Source organism: Toxorhynchites rutilus, chromosome 1 (genome assembly GCF_029784135.1).
Source record: "Toxorhynchites rutilus septentrionalis strain SRP chromosome 1, ASM2978413v1, whole genome shotgun sequence".
NCBI classification, from domain to species: Eukaryota; Metazoa; Arthropoda; class Insecta; order Diptera; family Culicidae; genus Toxorhynchites; species Toxorhynchites rutilus.
The window spans coordinates 74,757,496-74,770,362 of record NC_073744.1 but is presented as its reverse complement, the minus strand read 5'-3'; the positions used below and the strand labels follow the sequence as shown (position 1 = coordinate 74,770,362).

Here is a 12,867-nt window from a genome sequence, read left to right as displayed (position 1 = left end):
GAACATCGAGAAGGAATTGGCCGGCATCCAAAAGTCGGTCATCCTTAGCACCTGCGCGATTGTCCGACAATTCCTCGGTCAGGACTAAAACAGCACGAGCATGCAGATACGTGCATTCCGCAGAGCCTAGTCCCCCTTTGGCATTCAGAAGCCCGGGGGCAGGTGAAAATTCTGGCTAGGTTCGCCTAGTTAAGAAGTGAGATAAGTCTGCCAAAAAAAAAATCCCCCATTGGTTCTCAAATGGGGATCAACATAGGGTAGGAGCCTGCCTGTTGGTCTCAAATGTTCCTATCTCACGCCTCCACGAAGATCATATGACGACATTTTTAGATCGGGCGTGAACTGGAAACACACACCTGGTCTTGGCTCCGAGAACGGGTGTCGAAAGTGGCTAAGTGAGGGGGTGCGAGCGAGTCAGAGCGCTATATCTCTCCCGGGGAAGGCCTCCCGGGTCATGGAGGCCTTGCCAACCCGCTGTCTCCCGGGCAAAGGAGATACACCCAGAAAATGGAGCTACGTTCACGAAGAGTAATTAGAATGCGATCACCCGAGGAGGGTCCCCGAACTGGAGCTGGTCCTGGAACGGGCGTAAGAGCGAGCGGCCAGCGGCTGGAGGGCGATGTGCAAGAGCGGGCCACCAGCCGGGTTCAACCCGAAGAGCTACCGCCACACGGAAACAGCAGCCATCGACATCACCCAAGAAACGCTGCGCCTACGAGACGTGTTGCGACTGCCAGACGACAGTCGTCCACACTTGTGGGTACCACTAGGAGCCGGATCATGTGGACACACGAAATGAATGAATTCGTGATCCGCGCCTATTACATCTGCACTGCTTTGGAGACGGACATGAGCGGTCGCCCTCGAATACTAACAATGTTCGAGGAAACGTATCCAGAGTTCGTCGGGAGGCTTGATCAGAACGCGATGAACGCGAGGCGTAGAGCGATAGTACGCAACAACATGCTCTCCCAAACGCAAATCGACGAGATCAAGCAGCAGGTGCAGAGAGAAATAAGCTCCAGGAACAACAGAGCAAGCGATGTGTCGAGACGAAGTTCAGTACGGCTGAGCAATTCATTCGCGAGTGGGGCACGCGAATCAGCACCAGTGGAGGCCACAGTACTACAACCCCCTGAGCCGGAAGACCCACAGCCAGATCAACAACTACTACGCGATCTGGTCTTCCACTACGACGAGGCGATCTCACAGTTCCGCGACACAGACCCATTGTCGCGCCCCAGGATCCCGAAGTTGCAGCATTCCCGCAGGCTGACAAGTGCAGTAAAGCTCATGAACGAGCACGTTCTTCCGCTGCACTTGGTTGATGCTGAGAACATGGAGGAGCTGCAACTGAAAGTTTACTGTGCTGCTGTGGCGACCGCCAAAAGTTTAGGATACCGTATTAGGCCAAGAGGCGGACTGCTCCAACATCTCCGTGAAAGGCGTGAGCCTCCATGGCGAAGGAGATTGGAGCAACGGATCCTAAACAAGCGCGCCGCAATTGGAAGACTGATGGCGTACAAAAGAGGCAACAGATCGGCGAAATTATGTCGCCAAGTTGCTGTGATCGTGCGGCCTACTGAACCTCGCCAGCTGGGAGCTCACCAGCTGACGGAAAAACTCGACACACTGGTACAGCAATTGAGCGTCCTAACTAAACGGCTGAAACGTTACTCTGACTCTGCAAAGCGCCAGGAACAAAATCGGATGTTCAGAGATAACGAAAAAGCGTTCTACGACCACATTAGCGACGAGAAGCCCGACTACCGCGAAGGTTTGCCAGATATTAGCGATGTGACGAACTTCTGGGCTGGTATTTGGGAGACCCCAGTACAACATCGTGACGGGCAAATGTGGTTAAGACGGGAGGAGGAGAGTTGTGGTGAAATTGGAGAGATGCCAGCTATCATCGTCGAAGAGAACGATGTCCGCGAAGCCTCGCGGTACCTGAGGAACTGGGCAGCACCGGGCCCCGATGGTGTTCAGAACTTCTGGCACAAGAAGCTGACCGTCGCACATCAAAAGATAGCTGAGTGCTTCAACAAGGTGCTACGTGACCCACACAACCTCCCTGAATTCGCCACCCGTGGCGTCACATTCCTCCTCCCGAAAGACAGCAACACATTGAACCCATCAAAGTACAGGCCGATAACGTGCCTATCGAGTCTGTACAAGATATTAAGCAGCATCATAACCGCCAAAGTTTCTGCCCACTGCGAACAACACCATATCATCGCAGAAGAGCAGAAAGGATGCAGGAAAAATACGCATGGCTGCAAAGACCAGGCCATCATCGACGCAGCCATAGTCGGCCAGGCGGTATATAACCAGCGGAACCTAAGTATGGCCTACATCGATTACAGGAAGGCTTATGACTCCATACCTCACTCGTTTCTCGTCCGGGTATTGGAGCTATACAAGATTGATCCCGTCGTCGTTAGGTTCCTGCAGCATGCGATGAGGCAGTGGAGCACGTCTCTGCACCTCAGTGATGGGGAAAATGTGTTGCAGTCTAGAACGCTGCAGATAAAGAGGGGGATATTCCAAGGCGACTCTTTCAGCCCGCTTTGGTTTTGTCTGGCACTGAACCCCCTCAGTAGGACGCTCAATAGAAACGGTCATGGCTATAAAATAAGGTATGGCGACGGCGCCCACGAAGAAGTGACCCATACCTTCTACATGGATGATCTCAAGGTCTACGCTGATTCACGTCAGCGTCTAGGTGTAGCTATCCGGGTTGTCGAAGACATAAGCAGGGACATCTGCATGGAGTTCGGCCTCGACAAGTGCCGCTGTGTCCATCTGCTGAAAGGGCAGCTTACCGAATCCGGAGGTTACGAGGTCTATGACGGCGAGTTCATAAGAGACATGGTTCGTGGCGAATCCTATAAATATCTTGGATTCCGACAGCTCACCGGGATTCGCCACTCCGACATCAAGACGGAGCTGCGAGACAAGTTCTTGAGTCGAGTGAACTGTGTCCTGAGGACTTTCCTCAATGCGGGGAACAAGGTACGCGCGATCAACACATTCGCGGTTCCCCTACTGACCTTCAGTTTTGGTGTAGTCAAATGGAGCAAAACTAACCTAGAGGACCTTGAGAGGAGGATGAGGAAAGCATTCAAAGAGGCCGGAATGCACCATCCTCAATCGGCACTGGAGAGAGTTTCACTGCCACGCAAAGAAGGGGGACTTGGAATAGTCGACATATCTGCACTGTGTGTTGCCCAGGTACGACAACTGCGCGAGTACTTCGCAGAACGCGCCAACCAAAACGCGCTATACCGGGCTGTCTGCGCCGCCGACAGAGGATACAGCGCTCTGCACTTGGCGCAAGCGGAGTACCAACTCAACTGCAATCTGCAGACAGTGGAGGAGAAGATTGCAGCTTGGAAGCAGAAGGCAGTGCATGGTGCCCACCCCCATCAACTGGACCGGCCACACGTCGACAAGGCCGCATCTAATCTGTGGCTAACGCGTGGTGAACTCTCTTCAGTAGTAGAAGCCGACATGATAGCCATCCAGGACAGGATAATGCCGACGAGAAACTGCAGGCGGTACGTCTGGCATCAAGACGTTGATGACATTTGCCGGATGTGCCATCAACCAGGTGAAAACATAGAGCACATTATGGGAGGCTGTCCCGTTTTGGCCAACGCAGCCTACACCGAGCGCCACAACAACGTGGCCCGTATTGTTCATCGACAACTGGCGCTCCAATGTGCTCTACTGGAAGACAACGTACCAAACTACCGGTACCTGCCTGCACCTGTCCTGGAAAATGACCGTTTCAAGCTGTACTGGGATCGCACTGTTCTGACCGACCTCTCGATCCACCACAACCGCCCAGATATAATGGTTTACGACAAGAGCGACCGCAAAGTCACCATCATCGATGTCGCTATTCCACTGAACCAGAATCTGGAGGAGACCCACGGTCGCAAAATCTGCAAGTACCGACCATTGGCCGTGGAGCTCAAGGAACTGTGGGGGCTAAGGGAGGTCCCAAGAATTGTTCCAGTCGTTCTCTCTGGAACTGGAATTATCCCGAAGACACTTCTGGAAGCGCTAAAGGTGTTGAACATCGAGAAGGAATTGGCCGGCATCCAAAAGTCGGTCATCCTTAGCACCTGCGCGATTGTCCGACAATTCCTCGGTCAGGACTAAAACAGCACGAGCATGCAGATACGTGCATTCCGCAGAGCCTAGTCCCCCTTTGGCATTCAGAAGCCCGGGGGCAGGTGAAAATTCTGGCTAGGTTCGCCTAGTTAAGAAGTGAGATAAGTCTGCCAAAAAAAAAATCCCCCATTGGTTCTCAAATGGGGATCAACATAGGGTAGGAGCCTGCCTGTTGGTCTCAAATGTTCCTATCTCACGCCTCCACGAAGATCATATGACGACATTTTTAGATCGGGCGTGAACTGGAAACACACACCTGGTCTTGGCTCCGAGAACGGGTGTCGAAAGTGGCTAAGTGAGGGGGTGCGAGCGAGTCAGAGCGCTATATCTCTCCCGGGGAAGGCCTCCCGGGTCATGGAGGCCTTGCCAACCCGCTGTCTCCCGGGCAAAGGAGATACACCCAATAAAATGGAGCTACGATCACGAAGAATAATTAGAATGCGATCACCCGAGGAGGGTCCCCGAACTGGAGCTGGTCCTGGAACGGGCGTAAGAGCGAGCGGCCAGCGGCTGGAGGGCGATGTGCAAGAGCGGGCCACCAGCCGGGTTCAACCCGAAGAGCTACCGCCACACGGAAACAGCAGCCATCGACATCACCCAAGAAACGCTGCGCCTACGAGGCGTGTTGTGACTGCCAGACGGCAGTCGTCCACACTCGTGGGTACCACTAGGCGCCGGATCATGTGGACACACGAAATGAATGAATTCGTGATCCGCGCCTATTACATCTGCACTGCTTTGGAGACGGACATGAGTGGTCGCCCTCGAATACTAACAATGTTCGAGGAAGCGTATCCAGAGTTCGTTGGGAGGCTTGATCAGAACGCGATGAACGCGAGGCGTAGAGCGATAGTACGCAACAACATGCTCTCCCAAACGCAAATCGACGAGATCAAGCAGCAGGTGCAGAGAGAAATAAGCTCCAGGAACAACAGAGCAAGCGATGTGTCGAGACGAAGTTCAGTACGGCTGAGCAATTCATTCGCGAGTGGGGCACGCGAATCAGCACCAGTGGAGGCCACAGTACAACAACCCCCTGAGCCGGAAGACCCACAGCCAGATCAACAACTACTACGCGATCTGGTCTTCCACTACGACGAGGCGATCTCACAGTTCCGCGACACAGACCCATTGTCGCGCCCCAGGATCCCGAAGTTGCAGCATTCCCGCAGGCTGACAAGTGCAGTAAAGCTCATGAACGAGCACGTTCTTCCGCTGCACTTGGTTGATGCTGAGAACATGGAGGAGCTGCAACTGAAAGTTTACTGCGCTGCTGTGGCGACCGCCAAAAGTTTAGGATACCGTATTAGGCCAAGAGGCGGACTGCTCCAACATCTCCGTGAAAGGCGTGAGCCTCCATGGCGAAGGAGATTGGAGCAACGGATCCTAAACAAGCGCGCCGCAATTGGAAGACTGATGGCGTACAAAAGAGGCAGCAGATCGGTGAAATTATGTCGCCAAGTTGCTGTGATCGTGCGGCCTACTGAACTTCGCCAGCTGGGAGCTCACCAGCTGACGGAAAAACTCGACACACTGGTACAGCAATTGAGCGTCCTTACAAAACGGCTGAAACGTTACTCTGACTCTGCAAAGCGCCAAGAACAAAATCGGATGTTCAGAGATAACGAGAAAGCGTTCTACGACCACATTAGCGACGAGAAGCCCGACTACCGCGAAGGTTTGCCAGATATTAGCGATGTGACGAACTTCTGGGCTGGTATTTGGGAGACCCCAGTAGAACATCGCGACGGGCAAATGTGGTTAAGACGGGAGGAGGAGAGTTGTGGTGAAATTGGAGAGATGCCAGCTATCATCGTCGGAGAGAACGATGTCCGCGAAGCCTCGCGGTACCTGAGGAACTGGGCAGCACCGGGTCCCGATGGTGTTCAGAACTTCTGGCACAAGAAGCTGACCGTCGCACATCCAAAGATAGCTGAGTGCTTCAACAAGGTGCTACGTGACCCACACAACCTTCCTGAATTCGCCACCCGTGGCGTCACCTTCCTCCTCCCGAAAGACAGCAACACATTGAACCCATCAAAGTACAGACCGATAACGTGCCTATCGAGTCTGTACAAAATACTGAGCAGCATAATTACCGCCAAAGTTTCTGCTCACTGCGAACAGCATCACATCATCGCAGAAGAGCAGAAAGGATGCAGGAAAAATACGCATGGCTGCAAAGACCAGGCCATCATCGACGCAGCCATAGTCGGCCAGGCGGTTTATAACCAGCGGAACCTAAGCATGGCCTATATCGATTACAGGAAGGCTTATGACTCCATACCTCACTCGTTTCTCGTCCGGGTATTGGAGCTCTACAAAATTGATCCCTTCGTCGTTAGGTTCCTGCAGCATGCGATGAGGCAGTGGAGTACGTCTCTGCACCTCAGTGATGGGGAAAATGTGTTGCAGTCTAGAACGCTGCAGATAAAGAGGGGGATATTCCAAGGCGACTCTTTCAGCCCGCTTTGGTTTTGTCTGGCATTGAACCCCCTCAGTAGGACGCTCAATAGAAACGGTCATGGCTATAAAATAAGGTATGGCGACGGCGCCCACGAAGAAGTGACCCATACCTTCTACATGGATGATCTCAAGGTCTACGCTGATTCACGTCAGCGTCTAGGTGTAGCTATCCGGGTTGTCGAAGACATAAGCAGGGACATTTGCATGGAGTTCGGCCTCGACAAGTGCCGCTGTGTCCATCTGCTGAAAGGGCAGCTTACCGAATCCGGAGGTTACGAGGTCTATGACGGCGAGTTCATAAGAGACATGGTTCGTGGCGAATCCTATAAATATCTTGGATTCCGACAGCTCACCGGGATTCGCCACTCCGACATCAAGACGGAGCTGCGAGACAAGTTCTTGAGTCGAGTGAACTGTGTCCTGAGGACTTTCCTCAACGCGGGGAACAAGGTACGCGCGATCAACACATTCGCGGTTCCCCTGCTGACCTTCAGTTTTGGTGTAGTCAAATGGAGCAAAACTGACCTAGAGGACCTTGAGAGGAGGATGAGGAAAGCATTTAAAGAGGCCGGAATGCACCATCCTCAATCGGCACTGGAGAGAGTTTCACTGCCACGCAAAGAAGGGGGACTTGGAATAGTCGACATATCTGCACTGTGTGTTGCCCAGGTACGACAACTGCGCGAGTACTTCGCAGAACGCGCCAACCAAAACGCGCTATACCGGGCTGTCTGCGCCGCCGACAGAGGATACAGCGCTCTGCACTTGGCGCAAGCGGAGTACCAACTCAACTGCAATCTGCAGACAGTGGAGGAGAAGATTGCAGCTTGGAAGCAGAAGGCAGTGCATGGTGCCCACCCCCATCAACTGGACCGGCCACACGTCGACAAGGCCGCATCTAATCTGTGGCTAACGCGTGGTGAACTCTCTTCAGTAGTAGAAGCCGACATGATAGCCATCCAGGACAGGATAATGCCGACGAGAAACTGCAGGCGGTACGTCTGGCATCAAGACGTTGATGACATTTGCCGGATGTGTCATCAACCAGGTGAAAACATAGAGCACATTATGGGAGGCTGTCCCGTTTTGGCCAACGCAGCCTACACCGAGCGCCACAACAACGTGGCCCGTATTGTTCATCGACAACTGGCGCTCCAATGTGCTCTACTGGAAGACAACGTACCAAACTACCGGTACCTGCCTGCACCTGTCCTGGAAAATGACCGTTTCAAGCTGTACTGGGATCGCACTGTTCTGACCGACCTCTCGATCCACCACAACCGGCCAGATATAATGGTTTACGACAAGAGCGACCGCAAAGTCACCATCATCGATGTCGCTATTCCACTGAACCAGAATCTGGAGGAGACCCACGGTCGCAAAATCTGCAAGTACCGACCATTGGCCGTGGAGCTCAAGGAACTGTGGGGGCTAAGGGAGGTCCCAAGAATTGTTCCAGTCGTTCTCTCTGGAACTGGAATTGTCCCGAAGACACTTCTGGAAGCGCTAAAGGTGTTGAATATGGAGAAGGAATTGGCCGGCATCCAAAAGTCGGTCATCCTTAGCACCTGCGCGATTGTCCGACAATTTCTCGGTCAGGACTGAAACAGCACGAGCATGCAGATACGTGCATTCCGCAGAGCCTAGTCCCCCTTTGGCATTCAGAAGCCCGGGGGCAGGTGAAAATTCTGGCTAGGTTCGCCTAGTTAAGAAGTGAGATAAGTCTGCCAAAAAAAAAAAAAAAAAAAAAAAAAAAAAATACGGTGTATCAATAAAAATTATCAAAAAAAAAATTTCTAAAAATTTTAGTACCAAAAAAAATATTGAAATTTTGATTTTTTTTTTTAGATTTAGAGATTCAATACTACTCTAATTCATATTGAAATGTGTTTCTACGGCTTTTCTAGATATGTGTGATTTTTTTCAGATTTTTTTCAGTGTTGCGCGGTATAAAAAAATATTTTATTTATATTTCCAAAGAGTGGTTAGGTAAGGGAGTAAAAAGTGCCCCCAAACCAAATCACTAGCTGTATAGCAAATATTGTAAAGGATATTAAATAAGAAATTTTGGCGGTTTATTTGAACCCCTATGTGGTTTGACGTAGGATCTATAGTGAAAAACGTACTTTTTCGTTTATTTCACGCCATCCTCAAAAGATCCGAGATAAAAATTTGAAAAAAATACTGAATGTGCATCTTACTACGGTGTATCAATAAAAATTATCAAAAAAAAAAAATTCTAAAAATTTTAGTACCAAAAAAATTATTGAAATTTTGAATTTTTTTTTTTAGATTTAGAGATTCAATACTACTCTAATTCATATTTAAATGTGTTTCTACGGCTTTTCTAGATATGTGTGATTTTTTTCAAATTTTTTCAGTGTTGCGCGGTATCAAAAAATATTTTTTTTATATTTCCAAAGAGTGGTTAGGTAAGGGAGTAAAAAGTGCCCCCAAACCAAATCACTAGCTGTATGGCAAATATTGTAAAGGATATTAAATAAGAAATTTTGGTGGTTTATTTGATCCCCTATGTGGTTTGACGTAGGATCTATAGTGAAAAACGTACTTTTTCGTTTATTTCACGCCATCCTCAATAGATCCGAGATAAAAATTAAAAAAAAATACTGAATGTACATCTTACCACGGTGTATCAAGAAAAATTATCAAAAATTTTAGTACTAAAAAAAATATTTTAATTCAATAAAAAAAAATTTAAAAAAATCGGATTTGTGGTCTCAAAGTTATATTTTTTTTCAAAATTTCAAAATGCCAGAAAATCTATAACATTTTTTTGTACTGTGTATTATTTTTTTTTATTATTAGATATTTGAAAAAAAAACAGTTTGAACATATTTATCAATCTAGAAAAGCCGTAAGAGCACATTTAAATATGAATTAGAGTAGTAAAAAAAATTTCAAATTTTAAATATTTTTTTTAGTACTAAAATTTTTGATAATTTTTCTTGATACACCGTGGTAAGATGCACATTCAGTATTTTTTTCTCGGATCTTTTGAGGATGGCGTGAAATAATCGAAAAAGTACGCTTTTCACTATAGATCCTACGTCAAACCACATAGGGGTTCAAATAAACCACCAAAATTTCTTATTCAATATCCTTTACAATATTTGCCACACAGCTAGTGATTTGGTTTGGGGGCACTTTTTACTCCTTTACCCGGCCAGGCCCTTTGGCATGTGAAGGTTTTAAGGGGCACGAAACGTTTCTATGGTAAACAGACACTCCTCCCCCCTCTCTAAGGGGGGGGCTGCCATACAAATGAGGTATAAATTTCTGCATAACTCAAGAACTAATCAAGTAAACGGAACCCAATTTGGCATGTGGAGGTTTTAGGTGGCACGAAATGTTTTTATAGTGGTTTTATACTTCTCCTCCCTTTTTAAGGGGGGCTGTTATACAAACGAAACAAAAATTTCTACATAACTCGAGAACTAAACAAGCAAATGGAATCAAACTTGTGAGAATTTTTGGATACGAGAAATGTTTTTTATAATGGTATGACACTTCTCCTTCCTCTGGAATGGAGGGAGGGTCCCATAAAAATATTACATCTATTTCAACCAAATATATTCCAATCAAACATGAAAATTGAACAATTTCAGGAAACTCTGAAGGAAAATGGGAAAAAATTCGGAAAATTCAATTCCATTATGTTCTACAATTACATAGTGACAAGCGTTGTTAGTCCATTTGATGTTTGCGCTAACGAAATTGATCTTTGTTCGGAAGTGGAATTGGATTTTAATGTGATAAAACGCAACCCTATATCTTCTTCCATCTATATAAATAAAAATGTGTTGATAAGAGCTCGAGGAAGGAATTGTCTGGTTTAGGGATGTCTTCATTCTATCATATTTTCATTATCAAACATTCATTCCATGTAACGAAGAAATATGTTATTTGCAAGTGGTTGAAAAATCTTGAACGAGAATTGTGTTTGAAAATAATTTAATATTATAATGACGAGTTTTGGTAGAAGTACTTGGAATTTTATAGTAAAAGCTTATTTTGACGGATCGATCAATCAATGAACAGTTCTGCAATTGGACCCATAAACGTGCGCTTAGTAAGAAAACGTGAATGTTTCAAGGTATTGATAACAAAAAATAAATTGTGGGCGGGACGAAGTTTGCCGGGTCAGACAGTAACTTATAAATGCTCAATAAACAGATTATCATCTGTAGACAATTAGACAAAAATCACGAAGCAATTAATACAAATGAAACATTGATTAAAAGACTCTGCAGAACTCTTTAAATACACTGAGTTTAACTACAAAGTAAGTTTGTAAAACAAATATTCAATCTATATTTCTCAACCAACAAACCACAGAAAATGTTCACAGAAAGTCTTATGGCTCTACTCGAAAAAAGATAAAATGTTGATAATATTTGTATAAATGAAATACATTTTTGAACGGTTGTACAATATACACTCCGCTATATTGTGCATGTTGAAATAGAATCCGAATATTCCAGAACGAATCAAATCAAAACAAAGTTCACTAATCGCTACTACAGTGAATGTTTGCATCAGTAAACCAGCAATTCAGCTTCCGTAGCATTAAGGGTGTATTAAATATTCTTTCAAAACATACGTTCGTAGATATAATTTTGACTCCCAAAAAAAACAGAATACCCATTAACTGCCAACATCGCCTAAACACACTCGGTATAAACATCCAGCAGAGTAAAATCGTTTTCCAATCTTGCCAATTCATAGCTGCGATGACGCATTTTGGAGTGTGTGTGTGTGTGTGTGCATATTCGCCCCCCCCCCTCCCGTCTTTTTGCATCACTAACCCCGAACTGTATGATCGTTAGCCGGAATCGTAGGTTTTATTTCGGATTGATTTTTCCGCGCTCCAATTAAAATTAGCAGTGCCAACTCACGCTCCACCACCCACTGCACATTTTCATCTGTCACGTTCAGCTTACCTATGAGAAAAGTTGATGCTAATTTCCACTCCATCATCATTATCACCGGCTACTGAGCGATCTTCGCTCTGGTTTTGCTTTGCTTCCAAAGTATATCCGAGTCTGTATTAAATCATATTTCACCTCCCTAATTATTTGTATCGAACTGAGCGGTCGCAGCGGTTGATCACTGTGTTTAGATCACGTTTTTCTGCCACAGTTTTATCAACAAAAACTAATCTCGTCACTTACACGGTCGATCACAAGCCGTTGTATAACTTTGTGTATTTGACGAACTACCCGTGTTAACTATGACGGGATGTTTTCTGGATGAAACACCCGCACGACTATTTTATTGGACGGTTGAAGTATCCTGATTCTCGGCGCTTTGTCGTCACACCGCGGGCGGGAACTCTAGCTCGCGTACGTCTTAATCTCAGCAAAATCGGAATTAGACTGAGACTAGGAGTAGGACAAAACAGCGTTTTCAGCAAGTCCGACTAGCGAAGCGTATACTAAACGTCGAGCAAAAATATACCGAAGACTAATATATGTATAATATCAGTTGGCAGAGAAGCATCTCGTTCTTTTTTTCCCTATCTAATGTTGATTTTTCTCTTCTCCGGCTATTAGAAGCTGACTGTTACTTCCCTACGGAAGAGCGGGCGCATGGTTACAACAACGGTTCGATTTCGTGGGTGGGTGGCGCTCCTCGTTGATTGATGATTTATGGCGGCGATGGCGACGAATGGTATTTTACGCAAATTGCAAGATTTGGCAGTTCTTTGTTCGGTGGGTGGTGGTTCAAATTTTTCAAGATTTTTTTACGTGAATGTTGAAGTTTTTTTTGCAAAGAATGGTTAAGTGATGAATACTGCTCTAAGAATAATTGCATTTGAAGCTAACAATAAATGAACAATAAAGTGAATAGTGTATGTAAAAATGCTTTCGTTTGAAGATTGTGATACTAATGTATTCAGTAATTGTTTAACTTTCAATCACGAATACAGCAGGAATAATGGATCGAAATTGTTATGATTGATCAACGAAAATCCCTCATAGCATGCAGTCAGAGCGGACCATGTACCATTTACCATGGCGAAACGTTTAAAACTGCCAAATTTTGACGATTTACATACCAAACGAATCGGAAATTCCCTAAGATTTGTTTTGACGTAGGACTACGTCTAACCTTTCAATATAGGGGTCCATTTCAATATTTCGGTGTGAAAAAGTGTTCAGTTTTTGAACGCTAATACCTCCTCAATTAATGAATGGA

General features: G+C 46.5%; 1 protein-coding gene across 2 annotated transcripts in view; it reads right to left on the bottom strand.

Annotated features, from left to right (window-relative positions):
* The window catches only part of LOC129761717 (xaa-Pro aminopeptidase ApepP), a 92,318-nt gene extending 80,258 nt beyond the window's left edge, over nucleotides 1–12,060 (bottom strand). The window contains exon 1 of one of the 2 annotated variants that reach the window (XM_055759455.1): nucleotides 11,610–12,060. In XM_055759455.1, the coding sequence (XP_055615430.1) occupies nucleotides 11,610–11,649 (40 nt within the window). In that variant the 5' untranslated portion in view covers nucleotides 11,650–12,060. The remainder of the gene's footprint in view (nucleotides 1–11,609) is intronic. The other variant, XM_055759454.1, reaches the window with a different exon arrangement.
* Nucleotides 12,061–12,867: the final 807 nt, after the last annotated feature.